This window comes from Pleurodeles waltl, chromosome 4_2 (genome assembly GCF_031143425.1).
Source record: "Pleurodeles waltl isolate 20211129_DDA chromosome 4_2, aPleWal1.hap1.20221129, whole genome shotgun sequence".
In the NCBI taxonomy this organism is placed as follows: domain Eukaryota; kingdom Metazoa; phylum Chordata; class Amphibia; order Caudata; family Salamandridae; genus Pleurodeles; species Pleurodeles waltl.
Genome location: NC_090443.1, coordinates 27,079,996 through 27,102,680, shown reverse-complemented (window position 1 = coordinate 27,102,680; position 22,685 = coordinate 27,079,996). Strand labels below are relative to the sequence as shown.

At 46.0% G+C, this 22,685-nt stretch overlaps 1 protein-coding gene across 9 annotated transcripts in view; it reads left to right on the top strand.

Moving 5' to 3' along the window:
* Nucleotides 1-22,685, top strand: part of PALM3 (paralemmin 3) — a 164,598-nt gene that overhangs the window by 106,101 nt on the left and 35,812 nt on the right. For 8 of the 9 annotated variants that reach the window (XM_069230457.1, XM_069230460.1, XM_069230459.1 and 5 more), the window contains exons 3-4: nucleotides 4,813-4,893; nucleotides 7,306-7,430. In XM_069230457.1, the coding sequence (XP_069086558.1) occupies nucleotides 4,813-4,893; nucleotides 7,306-7,430 (206 nt within the window). Of the gene's footprint in view, nucleotides 1-4,114; nucleotides 4,297-4,812; nucleotides 4,894-7,305; nucleotides 7,431-22,685 lie in introns of those variants that run through there. The other variant, XM_069230463.1, reaches the window with a different exon arrangement.

The following is a 22,685-nucleotide window of genomic DNA, read 5'->3' as shown; positions in this document are numbered from 1 at the left end:
GTGGAAAGGCAGTTGAATAGCAGGTGATTTCACAGGGGTATAGAAAGCAACAGAGAGTGGGCAGGGAGTACAAGAGAGAGAGCAGCACAATGCGCTGTTGGACAAAAGCACAAGGAAGACAGCAACATAGGGTTGGGAGGAGAAGCACGCAAGGGAGACGGTAATACTGACCACGACTGGAGAGAAGCACATGGATGATAAAGAGCAACATGGAGCAAGTGTGAGAGAAACACACAAGGGAGTCACACCGAAAACACATTCACTTTCATAGCATCCTGAAGCAAAAAGCAATAATCAGTTCCCCGAAATGTGAGAAGTGAAAAGACACAGACAAGTAAATAGGCTATGCACCAGGGGAGGGACAACCACAAGGTGGACAATGCAAGCCGTTAAATACGAAGCAAGCAAATGAGAGTGCCAATAAAGACAACCAATGGTAAGCAGTGTGCGGGCTTTAAGCCTACCGTACGTTTCTGGTAAACTAACAATAGGTCTTTTGCAATCAGGCAGCTTGTGTTTTATGGTAGCCTTGACCTATAAAGGGTATTGGGGTATAAGAGGGAAAAATATCCCAATGACCCTGCAGTATGTACTACCTTTCTGACAGAACCCTTTACTGTCATCATCATCACAACTTAAACTCTACAGCTAGGCACATAGTATGGGAGGGAGCTCAATTCCAAGAGGTTAAATCATATACATGAACATTTTCTACGCACCAAACAAGTGTAAAATAATGCAAACATAAATCAACACATGAAAAAGTCCACGAAAGAGATGTATTATAGGAGGACATACATATTACCGGCCTCATTCTGAAAACTCCGTAATCAAAACAGCAGCAATTGTTTCATAAAAGATACCTGCAAATTAACAGTTAATCAGTATATTATGCAGTAGCCTTCTTAAAATGGCAGCAGGGTACTCATCTAAAAATATCTCTGATATTACCATAAATCCAGTTATTCCAAAATCTGTGCCTCTTAGAATATATTTAGAATCCAAGCTTTAATGGATGAATCCAACAGATCAAACCTATTACAAGTTCATAGTAGACATCTCTTACTAAACATTACAGCCAGACAACACTTTTCGTGGGGGCCCACTTTCTCAGGGCTCTAAGACCAAAATACATCATACCAATATTTTACAGTTGCCTAAGCACACAGCTTTCAACAAATACCACAGAAAATGGATGTTACCTCTAAGGTTTGAAAACTCTCTTTAAAGTGGGTGAATAGTGGAATGCAGCATATATAGTCCATGTTCGTTAATAATTGGGTGCTCAATAGATTAGCATCAGTCATTTCACATGTCTCCAAAACGAGAGCACACAGTGGATCTGATCTCTCAGACACATAGCTGGAGGCTGATGTATTAACGCTATGAATAAGTGAAATACGCATAATTTCCTTTTGTGAAATTACATGACATTTTGCACTATTTATTAGGCAAAGTACGCTTTCATATCCAAACTTGACCCAATGACGCACTTCACGCAATAAAGCGCAAAAGACCAGAAGTGGCGTAAACAAGAGCCGCTGGCGTTCCGTCCATTTTTGTTGGTCCAGTGTTCCCGTGGTAGGATTTTTTACCCGCGCAAACTCAAATGAAACAACGTGCGTAATTGTTTCATTTCGAGGCATTTCGCATATAACCCCTAGCGGGAATAGCGTAAATCTCGCAAATTATGCTGTCGTAAATGAGATTTGGTCCTATGTCACATAAAGCCCAATAGCAGTACAGTTTGTCTTACTTAATAGTGGATGGCAGTACCAGTTTGTGGTGCCAAGGATGGCAGCTCTCGGCGTCGCCTACATGCGCAGGATTCTCCTCAGATAACGGGAGGAGGAGCGGCTGACATTATATCTGCACATCTAGTGCTGTACTTCCTAGGAGGCGGCGAGCTAAACAGTATTAAACTGAGAAATTAAACTGAGAAACTGAGGCTAACAATCGCCTCGCTTGGTGTGTGTGTGGGGGGGGGGGGTGCTTTTAACCCAAGTGCAGCTGTTACGCGGCCGCTCTCCTTCCAACGTTATCAGTTAAATAATTCAGTTATTTGGTGTAATATGATCCGTAAATATCCCAATAATTAGGTAAAATTAAAAACAGGTCAGGGCCTCGAAGCCCAGACAGGTGTGGAGTCAATAAAAGCGGTTAAATGTAAGTAACAGTGGCGCGTGATTCTGTAGCCGCGCCCGTGCTTGGTGGCCACGCGATGGGGGAGGGGCTGTGGTGCGTGAGTATGCCCTGTTACCCAAAGTTACAACTCCCAGCCCCCCCCCCCCCCCCCCCCCCCCATTCCCAAGCTATTACACCCCCGGCGCATAACTGACAGTACCACCTGCCCCCTCGGCTTTGACTGAAAGCACATTCTACTCCTCAGGGCTGTAACTGTGAGTACAACATGTTTCCAAAGGTTATGCTTGTGAGTGCCCACTGCTTCCGCGGGCATTAACTGCGAGTACCCTTGCAAGCCTTAGTTTAAACTGAGAGTACATTCTACTCGGGGCTGTGAGTGTGAGTACGACATGCTCCCACTGGCTGTGGCTGCGACTGTCCTCTGCTGCCCCAGGCAATAACAGTGAGTACGACTAATCGCATGGGTCTAAACTGAGTTTACTGGATTTAAAACTCGGGTAGCCCATTAGGTAAAGCTGTACGTACCCTCTGCTCGCCCAGGTATTGTGAGTACTGTCCACTCCAGCTGCCTGAAACTCAGTATGCCTGGGTCCCTACTCTGAAACTGTGAGTACCAACTCCAGTCCCAAGCTCCCACCGTGAGTAGCCCCTACCCCTGCAGGCTCTATCTGTACCCTCACCCCGCCGGGATTTAACGGCAAGCTGCGCCTTCCCCCCCTCCTAATAACACTAGTCACCCCATTCCTCCAGGTAAGAAACGCACGCTCACACGCCGGGCTTGATACAGCCGGCTCCTCTCGGGCCTTAGCGCTGCGTAGCTCTCCTGGGCGCTTCTAAACCCTAAACTCAGCTGTGCGGCACTGAAAGAGGCTGACTACAATGGTAATATTGGGTGAAGAATAAACGAATGTCCCCTGTTGCCCCCATCTCCCCATAACTACTGGGGTGCCCCACCTGAGACTGCTCCCTGCTTCCCCATCCGTAACTGCGAGTACCCACTTTTAATCGCGAGTAGTCCCAGATCCCATGATTATAACTGTATGTGAGTTACACTGAGTGTAAGCTCCAGGTGAGTATGCCAGTTGCGTACCCCCTCCTCCCTTTGACTGCTCTGAGTAACCACTGCTCACCTGTTCTCAGGGGCATAGCTATCAACAGTGCAGCAGGTGCAGTGACACCGTGACCAATTGGTAAGTGCGGCCCACCTCATACCTATTAGTGTCTGATTTGTGTTTTTTTTTGTTCACTGCAAAACAAGGTGACGGGTGCAGGGGCAATTTCCGTGCTGGCATCAGGACCCTGTGCGTATTGGCTACGTCACTGCCTATTCTGCATGTATGAATAAACACTTTGCCCCCAGGTTATCATTGAGGGTATCTTCTCCTCAGAACTATAGCTATGAGTATTGATACTGCCCCATACCCCCGCTCTAACAAAGTACCCCCTGCTCCCGATCGTTAGCGGTGAGAACCTTTTCTCCCCTCCTCTTCAGTTGAAGTGCACCCGCCCGAATACTTCAGTAGCAATAACCCCCTGCCCTGGTGCCCGCCAGACCGCACCCCTCCTGGTAAAGAGGTGCTCTCGGGTGTGAAACAAAGCAGGTTCCAGTCTGTGAGTCCCACAGGGATCATGTATCCAGCTCCTGGGTGACATCTGTCCTACCCCCGCAAGGGCCCTCCCCTCCTAGGGTGAGGTCACTCCACCCCACCCTGATCGGCAGGTATCACAAGAGGGAACCCCGGGGGACAGGTGAGACCAGAGGCTGACTCGGTGGGGAGAGACAAACGAGAGAGACAGGTTAGTCCGGGAGTCGACAGCGAGGAGTGGGGAGGAAAGGAGTGTGGTGGGACCGGGGGCTTGGAGCGAGGAGACGAGAGAGAGCAGCCGAGAGGTGAGGAGAAGGCAGAGAGAGAGAGAGAGAGGCTGGCAGAGAGCGAAAAGAGAGAGAAAGACGAGAGAGACACAGGCTGGGAGAGAGGGAGGAGGGAGAGAGACAGACTGAGAGAGCGAGCGACAGAGAGAAAGAGAGAGAGACAAGCTAGCACTCAGAGAGAGAGCTAGAGAGGCCTGGGCTGAGGCAGAAAACAGAGGAGAGGCAGTGAGACCAGGATCTGAGGGAAGAGAGGACGGATGAAATGGGCACTGGTGCGGGTAAGACCTGGGACCGAGATACATGAGGCAACACAAGCACCTGAGACAGGTGTGACCAGGGACTGATAGAGAAGAGACAAACGCGACAAAGATCTGAGAAAGAGAAGAAAAGTTAGAGTATCCCAAAAATAGGAGAGGCCAAGTGTGGGAAAGAGAGGAGACGGGAGGAACCAGGGACTGAGGCACAGGTGATGCCACAGAAGACCTGGACCAAGACAGGCGACGCCCCCAGGAGTCTCGCATGAGAGGGATACGGGACCAGACACTGAAACATACATAGGAGCGTGGACAGGGCCTTCCCAGGGGCGCGGCGCTGTGCGGCCCACTTCTTCCGGGTCACCAAGCCTTGAGAGGGCCCCATTTAGCCCAGGACCAGTGAATATCTGCGAGGTGTGGGCGACTCCGGGCCCCCTCCTCGCATTCTGCACGGGGAGACCCATCATTCTGCATTACGCCACTGGTCCGTCCTCGGCCTACTTCAGACCCCAATAACAACCTTTCCTTCCTCTTCCTCAGGAGAAGCGGAAGCTGCAGGAAGAGATTGACAAGAAACGGCGGGAGCTGGAGGAGGAGCGGCTCAAACTGCAGCAACTCAAGGTACATCCAGGGGGCTGAAGAGGGGGCTGAGGTCAAGAAAGGCTTAATAAATTAAATTAACAATTAATCATTATATTATGCAGTGGCCTTCTTAAAATGGCAGCAGGGTACTCATCTAAAAATGCCTTTGATATTACCATAAATCCAGTTATTCCAAAATCTGTGCCTCTTAGAATATATTTAGAATCCAAGCCTTAATGGTTTCTTATGGTTACGCCTCCCCTGGGAAGGCATGAGATTTTGGAACATTCCCAGGCTTACAAGCCCTTGTAAATCTGGGAATGGGTTAAAATCTATGAGAGTTGCATGGCAACACCCACCGCAATGGCCATGGAACACCTACTCAGGGAAGAGTAGCACAATGCAGCAATTTGCGACAGGTTGCGCTACTCTTGATTTATGAAGCTACTCAGAGCCATGCAAAGTGGCTTTGCATGGCTACATATATCTGACTTAGAGGTATGCGCCACGCATGTACCACGTTGCATGGCACAACCATGATGCAACCATGTCATAAAAATGCCCCCAGGTGTGGCAAATCGATAATTATGCGGAAAATGCTGCAGCCACAGAATCACACAATTCAGCTGGCCCTGGGTCATGTGGGCTAGGGACACAGGTACTAAGGTCATAGTAACTGGAGGGGAAAAGAGGGCTGTGAGCTCGGTAAATGGGGGGTGGATGGGGGGTGGATGCATGGTAGGTTTGGGTGGGGGCCCGATGGCTGGAGATTAGGAGTAGAGGTGGGGGGAGGTGGTGCATTGCAAGTTAGGAGCCAGAGCCCTGGAGACTGGGGGGCGCGGGGGGTCACTGCATCTTGTGGGGCCCGAGGGATGGAGGTGGGGGTACAGCAATTGGAAGCATTGCCTTGTGAGGCCTGTGGGCTGGCGAATGGGAGAAAAAGGGGCTGGGGCAGTTGCAGATGCGAGGCCCGAGGATGGGTTCATTGCGGAGGGGAGGCTAAGGTGCAGGATACTGGGGCCATGCAGGCTTTGCAAAGGGGATGCCCGAGGTCTTGAGATGGGGCAGGAGGCTGTGGCTACGGAATGAGCTATGGGTGCTGGAAGCAAGGGGAAGCGGACTGGAGCATATGGACTGGAGTGTTCACCAGGGGGTGTTGGAGGAACTGTGTCTTGGGGCATTTACAGTCGCTTCCTTAACGCGCAGGGGGCGCCTCGGTTAGGTGAAGAAGGGCCAGGGGAGAAAAAGGACTTGAGTGAGGAGGGCTTAGGTCGTGGGGACAAGAGTATGGGTACATCGGTCTAGGGGGTATGGGGTCGTGGGACTTGTGGAATGCAAAGGGTTGGGGGAGCCAGCCTATACTGAGGGCGGTAAAAGTACTTCAAGGATTTGGACCATTGAGTACAAGGCCCCTGGGGGCTTGAGGCCTTTGGACTAGGGAATGTGGGGGGAGAGGTGCAAGGGTTGCAGGCAGGGCCGGCCTTTAGCGTGGGTAAGCTGGGCCCAGGTCGCCAATATTTTGAGGGGCGCATGGAGCTGTGGGCCTTAAGGTTATGCCGTCAGCAGCGCCATTCTCATCCTGCCCCAGCCTTGTCCTTGCCCCTGCCTGTTCGTTTCCTTCTGATTTTCCAGTCTAAAGTGGTTTTAGTCCTTCATTATCATACTGCAGGAGATATTAAGGGTGGTGAGGCAGAGGGCAAGGGGATAGGAGGGGGTGACAGAGAGAAGTATAATTTTTTTTTTTTAACTTACCTGCCACTGCTACTCTGTCATGTGCTGCCCTGCTGGTCATTTCCTCTCTTCCCAGCAGTCACCACAGGTTCCCAATCCAGATGCTTCTCTCATGCTAAAGCTAGCATGAGAGCAACGCCAGGATTGGCCTGAGCAGGCTGGTCTGATGCTCGCTTAGGCATTGGGCGCCCGTGGCATTTCTCCAGCCTTGCTGTGCAACACAGCTAGGTTGGAGAAATGTAAGTGCGCATGTCTGTTTGGCTGGTCTGACACGGTCGGCCAAACAGACATCCGCACTTTACAGTGCCCACCACTCCTTCCTTTGGCCTGGCCCCACCCACCCTACATTCCAAGCTGTCAGACAGCAGCAAAAAAAATGATAATAACATTGTTTTATTATCATTTTATGTGCCGCTGCCTGCCTGACTGAGCAGGGGTCGATGCTCCCCAGCTAAAACAGAGGATGCACCCCTGGGTATGGGTACTGGGGCCCTTTGCAAACGAGAAGAGGGCCGGGGAATCTGAACAAGAGGGATCTCTGTGAAGGGAAGGTCTCTGTGAACGGTGGGAGGGGGGGGGCGTGGTCTTTGGGAACCACAGCAGGGGGGAGCTTCTGAGGGATAGGTATGTGTCTCTGGAAGCCTGCAGGTTCTCTTCTGTCATCCACCAGTGATCGTCTCTAGAAAAGTTACAAGTTTACCAGGCGTGTTTGTTTTTTAGAGAAAATCTCTCCGTGACCGGTGGCTAATGGAGGCCACGAGCACCCTGCCCCTGGAGGCCGAGCCGAGCTCTCCCGTGGAGCACAGTCAAGCCTACATACAGCACCTGCAGGACCAACTGGCCAGGTGAGCGGCGAGCAAATGGGTGCCTGACTGCACTTATGTAGCGCTATACGACGATAATACTCTCCAGGCACTGAGGGGAAAGAGGGGCAATGAAGGAAAGGGGAAGATGATGAAGGCATGCTCGGGCAGCTGGAAAAAATACCCACTTCCATTTATAGGCCTGTTTCCCACTGTTCCAGCGGTGTACAGAATCGTCTATCATCCCGGGTAAACACTGACAATCACCGTTTTCAAAAACCCGTATTTCATATGAGTAACGTGTTACTCATTAATTATTTTTACATAATTTTCAAAAATAGGATAATTCCTGTGAGGTATGGCTGCCATCCAATAGCAGGCCTAGATCATGTATTACTCACTGTAATTTCCCTCTAAGCAGCCAATTAGCCTCTAAGCATTCCAATGATCTTAAATAATAGATGAATGTCCACTGTGCAGCTACGTCATAGCCCTTATTTAATTAGATTTGTGAAAGGTAGACAAAACCTGAACATTCTAATTGCGGTCAGAAGAGTTGGGCCTGGTGGGCATTGATACCTGACCACTGCAGAGGGCACCAGCATAGCCCTTCACCTCCACCTGTGCTTGTTAATTGAACAAATAATCTATTTACAAGTTCCGTCTTCTGAATAATATTAATGAGTGTTTTATTCTATTTTTCTAATACAGACAACCAAATCAATAAATATGTTTTCAATAAATATTTTCCTGTTTGAAAAAAAGTACCTTTGTCATATGAAATGAAGCATCTATCTATCTATCTATCTATCTATCTATCTATCTATCTATCTATCTATCTATCTATCTATCTATTTACGGAAAAAATAAAGGTTAAATTAACATTATAGTTAGATGAAATGTTCAGTAACAAAGTAACTCTAAAAAAACTCTACCATCAGCAAAGGCACAAAAGTTCTCTCCTCCCACGCCTAGGGCGCAATTTTAGCAAAGGCCGGCTCTGGGTGCAGGGTGCATGCATAGTGGGGGTAAAGGTGAATGGGAATTAGGAGCATTGGGCTATTGTAGGGCTGTGAGCCTTAGGGGTCTAAACTCTAAAAAACACTGAAACTCACTAGCTATATTTATCTCAAGTAACTATAGCTCATGCCATAAGGTAACTGGAAGTAATGCCCGCCAGGCACAGTTTCTCAATAATGTCATTGCAAATATTGCAGTAATATTATCAATTATGTCGTTGAAGATATCATGAGTGATGTGATGTGGGGTAATGAACAGTGGATGGCAAGGGCGCAAGTTATGGTTACCTTACGGCACAAGTAATAGTTACTTGAGATAACTATACCTATAACTGGTGAATTTCTGTGGTGTTTAGAGTTTAAAACATTACATTGGTACGGAACATTTCACCTAGCTATGATGTCACTTTAACCTTTCAGTGGATTTCTAGGTACTTTTTTTTTTTACGTAAAGTAATATTTAATTACCACATGCAAATCCAACCCCGCCACATACGGCCTTAGTCATGCATGGCAGATGTTGGCTGCAGGGCTTGGCCTGTGGCCTGGCCCTGTGGCCAACCACCTGCATGCAGCCCACCCCACAAGGCCTTTGGCTGTGCACAGAGGGTGTTGGCCCCAAGGCCTGTGACCAACCCCAGTAAAGGCAGCCAACTCCACACTGCAGAGGGCATTTGTTCGTGCATGGCGGGTGGTTGGCCACAGGCAGCCAATCCTCCTCATGTAACCAACCCCGCACTGCACATGGCCTTTGGCGTGTGGGATTGGCCACTTGGCCTAGACATCCCTCAGGGCCTATTTTTTTTAAAGGAGGGCACCGCGTGGACCCCTGAACCTATTATGGACCCAGGACCTTACAGACTTTAAAGGGAAGGGCCACGTGGCCCCCTGCTTCCACCTTCTTGGGCCCTTAGATCCCCAACCCTTATGGCATTATTTATTTTAAAGAGGGGCACATTGCCCCCCCTCATCGCACCTTATTAGGCCCTGGTGACCCCTTTCCCAGAGAGTCTTTTTTTAATTAAAGGGGGGGGCATGTGGCCCTCCTTCCTGAGCCTTGTAAGGCCCTGTAGACCCCATCCCCCAGAGCCATTTTCTTAATTAAAGGGGAGGGCGACGCATGGCCCCCTCCACGAGCCTTGTGGGGCCCTTTAGACCCCATTCCCTGGTGCCACTATTAAGATTAAAGGGAGAAGGGCTGTATGATCCCCTCCTCAAGCATTGTTAGGCCCTCGCACCCCATCCCCCAGGGCTACTATTAAAATTAAAGGGAGAAGGGCTGTGTTATCCGCTACTCAAGCCTTGTTATGCCCCGGGAACCCCATCCCCCAGAGCCATTTTCCTAATTAAAGGGGGGGTGCGTGGCCCCCCTCCCGAGCCCCAGGGCCACTATTATAATGAAAAGGGGAGGGAGGCTGTGCACCCCACCTCCCGAGCCTTGTAAGGCCCTGGGGACCCCAGCGATTTTTTTTTTTAAAAGGAGAGGGTGTCACCCGAGCTGTGGGGGAGCCCCACTGCCCGTGTGGGTGGGAGAGATCTTTTCTGTTTCCCTGCCTGCATCTTTTGATTGGTTTTCCTGTCTGCAGCACGGCAGGCAGGGAAACAGATTAAGGGGCATATTTTAGAGCCCTAGCGCCACCAGAGTGTCACTTTTTGTGATGCTCCTGTGGCGCAATGCCCTGTGCCGTATTTACAAGGTGGCGTTGAGCTACTTTTTGTGGCTTAACGCCACCTTGTAAATACGGCCCCTTGACATGCAGACCTTTGCGTGGAAGGGACGTGCAATGGATATTGCTGTGGGCGTGCCACAGCAACACCCATTGCATTTTGACGCTGCCTCAGATTTCCGAGTTTTTGTAAACCTCAGGCAGAGCCAAAATCTAACGCCACCCCAAGGGTGGCGTTAGCAGGGCAGAACGAGGAGGAATACTTTTATTCCTCCTCATTTTTTGCTTTTTCTATGTGTGCTGCATTCTGCAGTACGCATAGAAAGAGCAAAATGCCAGAAATGATTGTGTATGTGCTGGAAGGTGTCTCTTCTTGCACATAAACAATCATTTCAAAATTACCCTTTGGCATTTCTGTGTGTGCTGCAGCACACACAGAAGTGTCTAATCACCATTAGTGATTGTTTAAGTGCAGGAAGGGACACCTTCCCACACATAAACAATCAAACCCCTCAACACAGACATCCTTGCTCAATGGTGCAAGATGCCTGCGTTGGCACTAGGCAGTCAGTGCAGGGGGAAACGCAGGGGTGCACGTATTCTAATAAATACAGCACATCCCTGCATTTCTAAAGTGATGCAGCGCGGCACTGCCAAATTTGGTGCAGCACCGCGCTGCGCCACTTTTTGGTGAATCTGGCCCTTAAAGTCTGCTACCAGTGGGCGGGATCATTTTTAAGTTCCCGCCAGCTGGGAGCGGACATGGTATTTGCTCCCACTAGGCAGAGTTTTGAAAATGCTGCCACCAAGCGAGAGCAAACACATGTTTCTCTGCACATGCTGCTGCGGGCAAGGACACTGCTATGTCCTGGGAGTAGTCTCCCAGGACATAACTTGTGACCAAGACCCTGGAATTGGTTCCCGGGCCATTAATGGCTCAGAGAGGGGGGACCACGCAACCCCTTCCCTTTCAATTAAGTTTTGTGGCCCCGGAAGTGGTCTCCCGAAGGCCTTTAAAGGCTTGGGGAGGGAGGCCAAGCAGCCCCTCTCCTCTTAAAAAATACAGAGAGCACAGGGGGCTAGGGTCCCTGGGGCCAAAAGCAATTTGGGGAGTGGAGCTGTGGGCCTACCCCTTGAAAATGCACTGGGCCCTAGGGGAATGGGTCTCCAGAGCCAAAAACGGCCTGGGAAAGGAGGCCACATGCCCTCCTCTCCTTCACAAATGTACTGGGCCCAGGGAGTCAGGGTATTCCTACCATGCCACCTTGCCTTTTTTTATGACTTGGGACGAAGTCCCTAGTGCTGAGATGGCTGCCACCGCTTCCTGGTTGACCTGGCGGCAGCCAATCAGATCTCAGCTTGAGATCTATCAGGATCCCCAGAGGCTCTGCATCTCTAGATATACAAAGGTTTTGAGCATTAATTGCTCAAAAACAACCAAACAGATTCACACCAAATCACAAAAAGCACTTTTTCTGGACCTAAATCTAGCTTTTTTCTAAAGTTGGTGTAAATCTGTTCTGCGGTTAACAACTGTAGCTGTGTCTAAGGTTCCAATAGGAAAATTAATGGGGGAAACGTGTTTTGGGACCCCCCCCACACTTTTTCCTCAACCCCTGCTTTATGTTTCACCCAAAACTTTCCATGCTAGTCCACTAGTCAAGAAGTAGCAGACAACAAGTCTCTCATGAATTGTACATGGGCATTCTCATTCTACCACTCATGTTTTTGACTTTTTCTACCACCCATGTTTTTTTACATAAATTCCTATCTATTAACAATAATATACAGGGCTTTACACCAAAAAATACCACCTCCCCGAGGCAGGTGCTAACGAGCAAAAATTTGTTAATTTATCCGAACCTTTCCAACATTGCAGGTGTAATGCACTGCACAGCACACATGCAATGTGAGAAAAGTTTTAAAATTAGTCTAGCCACAGTACTTTGTACTGGAACGGTGCCCTTGCAGTACAAAACCTATGCTAGATCTCACATACACCCCCTTGCACTTTGATGCAAAGGTGTGTGTAGTGCTAGGTAGTCTGGTTCTGCACCAGCACAGGGGATGACAGAGCAGCACCATAACTTTGTAGATTTTGCTCTGCGCTGTGTTTTCCCCCTTGCACATCACAGCACAACTTCGGTTGCTGTGCTGCGTTGCGCAGGATTTTAATAAATCTGCCCTCCACGCATGGTCAGATTCACCAACAGAATCATAAATCCACTCTTGTAGAAATACTACTCCTCAAGGGTGCCTATTTATGATTTTTCAATATTTGCCAAACTTAATATATGTACGCCTGAGTAGTTGTGCTAGTTGCAGCTGTGTAGGCGTACTACTGATTGAAGCATGTGATTTCTTCGGGGGCGGCTATTTTCCCTAGTGAGTAACTGTGCATTGAGTGCAATTATGCATTGTGGAAAGGAAGCCCAGTGTGCCAATGCATTTTTTTTGTCTATCCAAGGAGAAATCGTTTTTTACCTTGGAAAAACTCTTACCAGTAGACCATCAGAAAATCCATTGCCACTCACACTCTGGAAAGGCAGTTACTCCAGCCTTGCACTGGTGCAAATCTCTGACCTTTTCAGGATTGGTGGGGTCAGGAAGGAGTATGTGAACTCACACGTTGGTGGGTTTAAATCATGCCTTGAAACCTCCACTCTCCAGTAGCTGTGTGGGACTTACTACTGCGTAATTTTACACAGTTGTGTTGCACAATTATCTATGTGATAAAACCATTTACGTCCTATAGTTATCCTTTCCTGGATAGGTGCCAGGCATAAATGGGTCAATTTCCGACCGTAAATGTAAGATTATGCCTTTAAATGGTTTCTGAATCTTGCCCCTACCTAATTTAGCTAAAAATATGTTGTTCTTTTAGCGGTTTAAACATGGCCCAACTTCAAGCTGCTTTTAATGCTGATTCTCCTTTTAAAGCCTTGACTGATTTCAATTCCCACACGTTTTTTGTTTACCCTTTCCTAATGACTCTCAGAATATCGTTAATGACCTTTATCACAAAAAAATCTAAAATAAACAGCAAAACGGATCTAATTTTCGGTTCAGTAAACTGTTCAGGACTGAGAGGCTGGTTGTATGTAGATCGGGCTTGGAGCCGGTTTAAAGAAATCTCTTTCATTAACTTAGCCCTTCCTCGATTTAGCGGGTCGTGTGATCAAAATGGAAAGTATGAACGACAATACATTTACAACTATAAAACTATTATTCAGAAAGCATGAAGTCTGAATAAAAATGTCTCCAGTAGGAAGTGAGTTATGAAGGGGTTTAAACAATAATATAGTTGCATTACATTTGCATGTGTTAAGATTAAAAATACAAGAAGGTGGAAATGCTTTATTACACTAACATCATTAGAGAACTTCAGAATGGAACCTCTTTACTCTTCCAAGCGTGTTCATCTTTCTGGCACTCGGAGTGTCATTCAAACCGGGCTGGGCTACTTTGTAAGAATGTATTTTACTGCCTTTCGGAGGTGCAAAAGAGGGATTGGCGTGACTGCCTCAGCGCCCCCCCCCCCCCCCCCCACACACAATTATAGGAAATTAATGTGACTTAGGAGGGTAAAAAAGGAGCACGAGAAAACGGCTGAATGACATAAATGTAACACAATGGGGTAGCAGGGTTGCACACAGGTGTCCTCTCTGTCTACCGAATTTCAGGGTAGATAGTGGCTCATTAACAATAAAATTAATTATTTTACTTAGGCAAAAAACACTAGAGACAGATGTACTAAGCAACCTAACGGATACAAACATTCAGATTTTGAGTTTGCAACTATTAAAATGCTTTTTCCTATGTACTGATCCCGTTTTAGGAATAGGAAAAGATTTTTCTGGTCCCTAAACTGGGATGCTAAATGGATACCAACTCGAAATTTGGAAGGTGCTTGTTGTATGCGTTCCTTCCACATATCAAATTGGTATCTTATGTATCAATGTTTTGTGACCAAAATGTGTTGACAAAATATTGACAATTGGCTGACACCTCAAAGGAGCTGGTAACCCTGCATCATAAAAGGATAGGGGTCCCCTTGGGGTCCCTTCCTCTTTGTAAATGTAAAAGACGTTTGTTGAAGGGTAGGCAGTGGTTCAGGGACTAGTGTTTTCAGACGTCGCCCACTTCCTTTAGGGCAGTGGTTCCCAACCTGTGGTCCGGGGACCCCTGGGGGTCAACAAAACCTCCTCAGGGAGTCCGTGACTGCTCAGAAAATTTAATAATATTAACAGATTAGGTCCCCAGATTTCAGTAATGACTCATTGGGGGTCCACATATTCCAATATTAATTCTGTTGGGGTCCCCGGGTTCCAGTACTGATAAAGTGGAGGTCCACAGAAGTCAAAAAGTTGGGAATCACTGCTCTAGGGAAAATGGGCTGCATTAAAAGAAAAGTTTACTATATTGAAAATCAGCGACAGGCATCAAGATCTGCTGACCTTTGAAGGTCAACATCCCTCTAATAATGACCAATCAGATTGATTCAAAATTTGGGACCTACCTAATGAATAATAGTTAGCTCGGATTGAGCCCAACTCATTTTTTTAGCTGATTGTAATTGTATTAATCAACAGGAAAAAACTTCCATTGCTTACTGTGCACTGAAGCATCAAGATATTGCTGAGTCTCTTTAGCACTATTCTTGCCATCCAAAATGAGATGGATAGTTGTGATTCTTTTGACCCATTGCTTATTTTATGTCCTAAAAGGAACAGACATGTTCCCTTTTTTAAGTCCCATTTCGTGAATGCCCCACCATACCAGATATATTCTCTGATATTCATTCTGTCCCCGTCTACTGGAGAATCACCACATTTTTCTGTCTCAACCACAGACACCCTTAGCTGTCAGTTGGAAAGACCTATTTTTCCAATAAATACATTCCTTATACATAAAACCAACTTTCGGTCAGCACTTTGCCTATAATTGGATGGCTTTGTTGTCCATCTCAGTTGTCTGCACTTGATTGACTAGCTTTCCTGTCTATTCTTCTGTTTATCCTGCCCAAGAGCATTTCAGTTTCACAGTGTTCTGACTGGATGAGTTGTATCCTTCCCTGCATACTTGAGGGGACTCTTTTTAGGTAAAGCGTGCAAGCACTCTGACGTGTTGTAATCTATCTATGGGTTTTTAACCACGCCCACCGCACACCCATCACTTTCACTCTTTCATGGGCTTGTCTTTCAAAAATCCTTTGTTGTCATTGGTAAATGCTTTACGTTTGTCCCTCCTTGGGGCAGTTTTGTTACCGTCTTGCATTCGAACCTGTTACATGGATATTTCCCTGTTTGCCTATACGTTTGACTGCAAGCAAATTTGTTTTTCCTTTTGTGTCTCTCCTTCACGCTGATGCTCATGGTAGCCATGGTGCTTTGAATCAGCTTGCTTATGTCAACTGTTTTACTTTTCATTTTGAATTTATGTGGCAAGAAAAGTCCAGTTAGTAATTTACAACACTAACAGCTCTAACTTGAGCAAACATGAGACCCATTGCATTACAAATGCTTGTTTTTTCATTTTGGTTTATGCATTCCATGGGAGTGCATGTGGTACCTTGCTCTCTTCCAGTGTTATTCTCCCCCCTGCACACTCCTGCACTGCGGCCCCAATTTGCTCCCTGTCTCATTTAGTTTCCATCCCTGTCCCTATATATTTTTATGTTAATATTTTTTTTTTTTCTGAGAGCCAGACAGCTGCAAAGTGCTACTGTGGAGGTACCTTGCTTGTGGGCACTTAGGGCCATATTTATACTTTTTGACGCACAACTGCGCCAACGCAATTGTGCGTCAAAAGATTTAACGCCGGCTAACGCCATTCCAAAGCGCCATGCGGGCGCCTTATTTATGGAATGACGTTAGCCGGCGCAGCTGACCGGTGTGCCTCAAAAAAAATGACCCACACCAGGCAGCGCCGGCGTAGGGGAAAATGGAGCTTGGGCGTCAAAAAATGGGGCAAAATCAGGTCTGAGGCAAAATATTGGCCTCAACCCGATTTGCGCAATTTTTTTTTACTCCCAACCCCCATTGAAATGACTCCTGTCTTAGCACAGACAGGAGTCATGCCCCCTTGCCCAATGGCCATGCCCAGGGGACTTATGTCCCCTGGGCATGGTCATTGGGCATAGTGGCATGTAGGGGGGCACAAATCAGGCCCCCTTATGCCACAAAAATGTTTTTAAAAATTACTTACCTGAACCTACTTTAAGTTCCCTGGGATGGGTCCCTCCATCCTTGGGCGTCCTCCTGGGGTGGGCAAGGGTGGCAGGGGGTGTCCCTGGGGGCATGGGAGGGCACCTCTGGGCTCCTTCCGAGCCCACAGGTCCCTTAACGCCTGCCCTGACCAGGCGTTAAAAAATGACGCAAAAGCGGCTGGACGTCATTTTTTTGACCCGCCCACTCCCGTGCGTCATTTTTGCACGGGAGTTTAAATAAGGCGCACATGCCTTGGAGTCATTTTTTAGATTTTTTTCTTTGCATATCATTAACGCAAGGTAGGTGTCCACGCTAAAAAATGACGCAAACTCCAAGATCTTTGGCACTAGACGGGTCTAACGCCAAAGTATAAATATGGAGATAGCTTTGCGTCGGATTTGCGTAAAAAAAACGACTCAATTCCGGTGCAAACAGAGTATAAATATGCCCCTTAGAGTGTCTTGTCTTACCTTATTTGTTTAATTTTAGTGTCAGTCTAAAATGACACTCAGTCGTGTTATATTGTTAAATTTAAAAAGCCTGCCTCCATTAAGACTCATGCTTGTGCATTTGTCATGACACATGCATTGGCGTCGGTGGCCATTTTGGAATGAGTTTTCCTTAAAAGAAAACCCACTCCAATGTTGCCAGACACGTGTGCTCTTGTCTTGGTGCATGTCCATGAATTTGGGGAAAAAGCATTTGCAAAGCCAATAGCTTGGCATTTTAGTGCTGAGACCTATCGGCTTTGCCAGTGCTTGTTTGTAAGTTTGACAGATTTCTCAGCAGCTTAAGAAAATTCCTTCTAAGGTTATATATACATGTAGCTTCCTAAAATGTTTTTACTTTACTTCTTTTTTTACGTACCTTTTTTTCGACTAATGGGTTTCCAGATGCTTGAATTAATGATACTGGCTTATTCATTAAGTAGACTTACTATCTTCCAATTTTCTCTTATTCATATTTAGGGAGCTTATTTCATCACTCACTTCCTACTTTTTCAGCCATAATGCTTCCGATTGATTCTACACATGCTGTATTGTTTCCCTTGTACAGCACTTGTCCTTCCCTAGAAATTATTTTCAAATTAGTATCCGCTGTTTTCCAAATGCCAAGATCCATTCACCCTCAAGCCACCTTGAGTAAGTCAAGCCACTTTTTGTTAAAATCTGGCCGTCCTGTAGCTCTCTGCACTAATATTTTTGAGTTCCTTGAATATTAGAATAATTCATGGTGTCCTCATTTTTTTAGAATCTAGTGATCAGGTGCACCCACCTGCCCTGGCGATGACTCAATATTTACAAAGGGTTGGATCACCATTGACGACTCTAGGGACCCAGGTTAGAAAAGCACTATCTATTACAGATTTGATAGAGGATAATCATGTATTCTCCCCAATAAACACTTTTAGAGTTGATCAATTACATCCATGAGGTATGTCAGTGAAGTAGTTCCTGAATGATTACCTCATTGAACCATTGTTGTCAGTAACAATGTTACCTGGTTTGCTTAGCGGCCTTTTAAACACTTTGGAGATCCGGCTGTGGTCTAGGGGTGCAATGCTGGCTTCCAAGCAGGTCAGAGTTGGCAAGTGCTGGCAGACCATCCTCAGTAGGGTCGCTCAGCTCCCTCTTCTGCCCGGCCTCCCTCCGTTTGATAGAGCCTCCATTATAAGTGGGCTTTTAATTTCGATGGGGCAAGTAATAGCAGTTACCAGCCCCCCTGAAATTATACATTTTTGTTCCTTTTGTCCACAGATTTGGACTTCTGAAAATTCGGAATTAGCAGAAATATCGGTCACGGGATCACCGATTCCCCTTGTAATTAGTCATTTCTAGTAGCCCCCCATAGGGCCTGGATTTTCCCCACACGGAGTCGCCAGTACCTTTGATTTCGGTCACTCCAGGGGCTGGGGAAAATCCAACCCAATTTCCAGGCCACTGGTAACGAGATACTAGGGGCGTGGCTGGGCTCAGTGAATGCCGGGATGCCACAGACACCTTTGTGTCCTACTTTCAGGACAGCCTTAGGCCGGATGCCTATCTCAAGGGGTTGAGAACAGAATGGCTGAGCAGACCCTCAGGTTTAAACCCCACAAGGCAGAGATATTATGGTTTACTTCTGTAGCCTACGTCACTGCTATGCATCTTTGGCTTCAGATGCTCTCTGTGAGTGGCTGAGATTCAGGATTGTCATCACACTAAACCGCTTGGTTGCAGTCTTGGGTTCCAAGCCTGCATTCAATGAATTGCTCAATCTGCCCAGTTCTAGTTGTATGTACTCAGAAGAATCAAGTGGGCCATTCTCTTTCATGATGATGAGTTTAGACCTGCAGGATTGGTCGTCGGAGTTCACTGTTTGTGGGAGTTGCTAAGTCCGAAAAAATCCATTTGATACCCTGCCTTCATTTTACAGCCAGGCTGGTGGTGAGAGCACAAATTCAAAGACCTGCCCTCACCACACACCCACCTATTCTACCCATGTTCAGCTGCTGCCGCTAAATGTGCAGATTTTCTTAACTGGTCTGTGTAGTGGGTAAATCTGTTCAGTGCTTAATTTGTGCTTGTGGCTTCCGGTGCGGGGCACAGGCGCGTATTTTTGAGGGCCGGCACTTATTTTTCTTGTCTCAAACATTTACTGCAAGCGAAAGACTCACATGGAACACAGAGAAAGAGAAAAATGAAAAAGCATAACTAAGGGAGAAAGGAGAAAGCAGCAAGAGTGAGCTGAAGGGGCAGGGAGTGGCTTTAAATGGATTGAAGAGGCCCGAGATGGTTTAAGGATTATGCTGCTTCAGTATTCCGTGCTCGCACATTTAATTGCAGCAGCCGCATATTTCAAAAGAGAGCTTTCGGCATGGACACGTTTTTGTTTACAAATTAAGCACTGCTGTTCATCATCGCCAACCCTGGTAATTGGCCAACAGTTTCAAAATTCCTGAGGGCCCCCGTCCTCCCAGAGTGGATCTATTTGTCAAATAAGGTCCCAGATATGACCATCAGAAAAATCATGAAATTTGTTGGCACGACCACCTGCCTTGAACTTTCTTTCACTTTGTCTACGCTTTAGTGAATATCTGAATTAATTTATGTTTTCTTTTTATTTTACGTTATTGTGTTTTCTGGGTTAATCTTTGCGGTGTTTTATTTTCTGGTACTGTGTTTTTTTTGTGTGATTATATACAGTGCTTGAAATCGAAAAACAGAAGTGCAGATACTCTGTATCAGAGCAACTACTTATTTCTGTGAAGTGCCAGTACTCTCCAATGAAAAGTATTACGTTTTTCTTGAGAGGTGCTGGTACTCTCCCTCACAAAATAAAAAAACGCCGGTACTCAGTGCCGGACAGTAACGGCCCATTTAAAGCACGTATTATATATGTTTTTACTGCAAAGCATTGCGATAACTTTAATCGTTAAATAGTTAAAAGTTTAATAGGTGTTCATTAGAGCCCACGAGTATCAATGCAACTCCGTTGCAAACAAAAGCTAGTGGTTCTTGAGAATCTGGCAAGAGCTCGGGGATATAATTGACAAAACAATAAAGATAGACAAACTTTCCTAACTTCAACAACGTTTTAGTGTTGCAGCTTGCAGCTAGTCTAGTCACCTGTTGTTCAAACGTTTGCCATCTAGTGGTTCAGATTGGAATTACCACTTGTTTTCCTCCAAGGCTCAATCGACCGTGGCGCTGTAAGAAGGGAAATAGGATGCTTTATGTAAATCCAAACCTGACTGAAAGTTGCCGGAATTGAAAAGGAATGCCAACAGGGACCCACTGCAGCTTTGTTGATTCAAAATTCGAAGCCGTCTGCAAAAGAATTACAGAGCCGGACAACTAAACCCTAAACGGTCTACTGCCAATGTGACATAATCAAAATTAGTGCTTGAGTCGGTGGTTGCAGGTGGGGGGCACCGTCACTTATTTTTTGGGGGCGGCACTTTGTTTTCTGCATCAGGCATTTACTGCGAGCAAAAGACACTAATGGGAAAGATGAGAAAAACGAAAAAGGGCTCAAAGGGAGAAAACAGAAAGCTGCAAGAGTGAGCTGAAAGGGAAGGGAGAGGCTGTAAATGGATTAAAGAGGCCCGAGATGGCTTCAGAATTACCCTTCCTTAGTATTCTGTGCTCACCCATTCAATTGCAGCAGCTGTATGTTTCAGAGGAAAGCTCTGAGCACGGGCACGTTTTTATTTACAATATAACGACTGGTCAAAATGATGGCATTTGAGGAAGTGATTAAAATATTTCTATCTTAGAAAGATAGGACCAAGCTCAAAGAAAACTCTGCTTTGCAAGCAGAGGGCTTTACACTAAATTGTCTTCTGCACAGGAAACTAGGGCAAAGAATGCAAGGGTAGTGCAATATGTCAAACTTGCTCAGGTCTGGTATTGTATTGTACTGTAATTTCATTTATATAGCACTTAGTATCTTTGATGAGGCCTTGAAGCGCTTTATGCCAACTAGGTAGCACACCGCTCCTGGTAATAATTTCTCCGATTGTTATCTTGATGTGTTGCAGCCTGTTAAAACACTGAGTTCTCATGAACTCACTTTGATATGTGAATTCTACATTAGGGGTCATGTAAGTGCGACAGCGCCACACAGCAACAAATCACAACAAAAAAAGCGGAAATATATAAGGCCTGATTTAGATATTGGCGGGTGATTTACTCCGTCACAACGGTGATGGATATCCCACCCAGTGAAATCTAATCCCCTATGGATTTAGATTTTGGCAGGCAGTCTATCAGTTTCTGCTGGAATGGAGTAACCCATCTCCCAATATCTAAATCTGTCCCATAATGTGTTAAGCACAACATGCATGTGATGTAAAAGCCAGGCCAAAAATAAGACCAGGTAATTGCTTGCTGAGATGGTGCGGTGCAGGTGTTCAGTGGCAGAATATTATATGTGCACAGCATTAGCTTTCTGGTTCAGGAAGCTAAAATTGAAGCTCCAGATTTCTATGCAACAGAAGTCCTTTGGTTAAATGGTGGGGTGGATTTATTGTTAGAATTGATCCTAGAAAAAGATGCAGACACAAAGCTGGGGGCAACTTAGACTTCGAGAAGAAAGCCAATGAACAACAAAAAACACAAGCTGCAAGCTGTGAAGCAAGAGACTGCAAGTAACATAGGCTGTAACAGGCAAGAACCTGCAAGCAATATAGCCTGCAAGACGAATGTCAAAAGATTTGAATCAACAAAGGCTACAAGAAGAAAGCCAAGAGAGTTTATTCAACACAGACAGCAAGAGGAAAGCAGAAAGTGTTAGTCCTCTTCTCTGTGAAAAATGACACAAAGCATGCGTACGGCTGAAAATAAATGCAATAAACTTAAGGATAGCTTAACCTGTAGTTTAGGATAAGAGTACTTGTGGCCTGATAAGCAAACTGCAGTTTCTAGTACATTTTACAGTACTACGAAATGTACTAGAAAAATACTACATAATGTCAATTTTGCCTATACTTACGGGTGTAGAGTTTTGCGCCCCCAGTGCAGAGTTTCACACATGTAAGTACAAGTCTTATTAGTAAATGTGCTAAGGACACCGGAAAGTGGGTGGAAAAAAAGGAATGACATACAACTAAAGGTAATAGGATTAGGGAGCAGTTAGAGGGGAGATTTAGGGAAGTTAAGGTAGGTGTTTAGGAAGGGATGTCACCCACCTACACAAGAGTAAACCAACTGCATTACCCAGGGGGTAGAGACATGTAACTTAAACGTTTGTAGTAAGTTTACACTCTGAGTTTTTAAACACCAAAAGTACTAGAAAGTATAAAATTACTCATAAGTGTAACATACTTTTGTGAATGAGACATGTGGACTTTAAGGGAAATATGCACTTATGCAAAATTGGAAATATGGGGAAAGTGTCCCCTGTGCTGGAAAAGGACCAAGAATAAACCTGATGTTAAGCAGAACAACATTTATAAACTGAAGGAAAGGTGGTTGGGTAGCAAGTCAAATTAACACTCATAGTAGCCATAGTGAAAATTACAGATGAGCTTGATGGCAAAAAACGTAACTGCACCGTTGTGTGGGCTCTCATTATCCTAGTGAGGCTGCTGGATTCTGGTGATCTGGCTGGAATCTCCCTCTAACGTGCATGGACCAGAGAAGTGTTTTTTATAACAAAACAGCTGATGTTCTGAGAAAATGTCCCCACATAAGGATGTGTGTGTTTTTGCAAACATAAGAGACATAGTGTACCACTTGTGCCAGCAATCCTATCTCTTGCTGCAGCCTTTAGGAAAGCACAAAGTGAAAAGAATGTCTTGCTAAGAAGCACAATGCTTTCCTATGCAAAAGAACAACTAGATAAAGAAAATAAAAGAACACCACAAATGTTGCCTATGCTGAAATAATAAAAATGAAGCAGCATAAACTGTAACTGGGA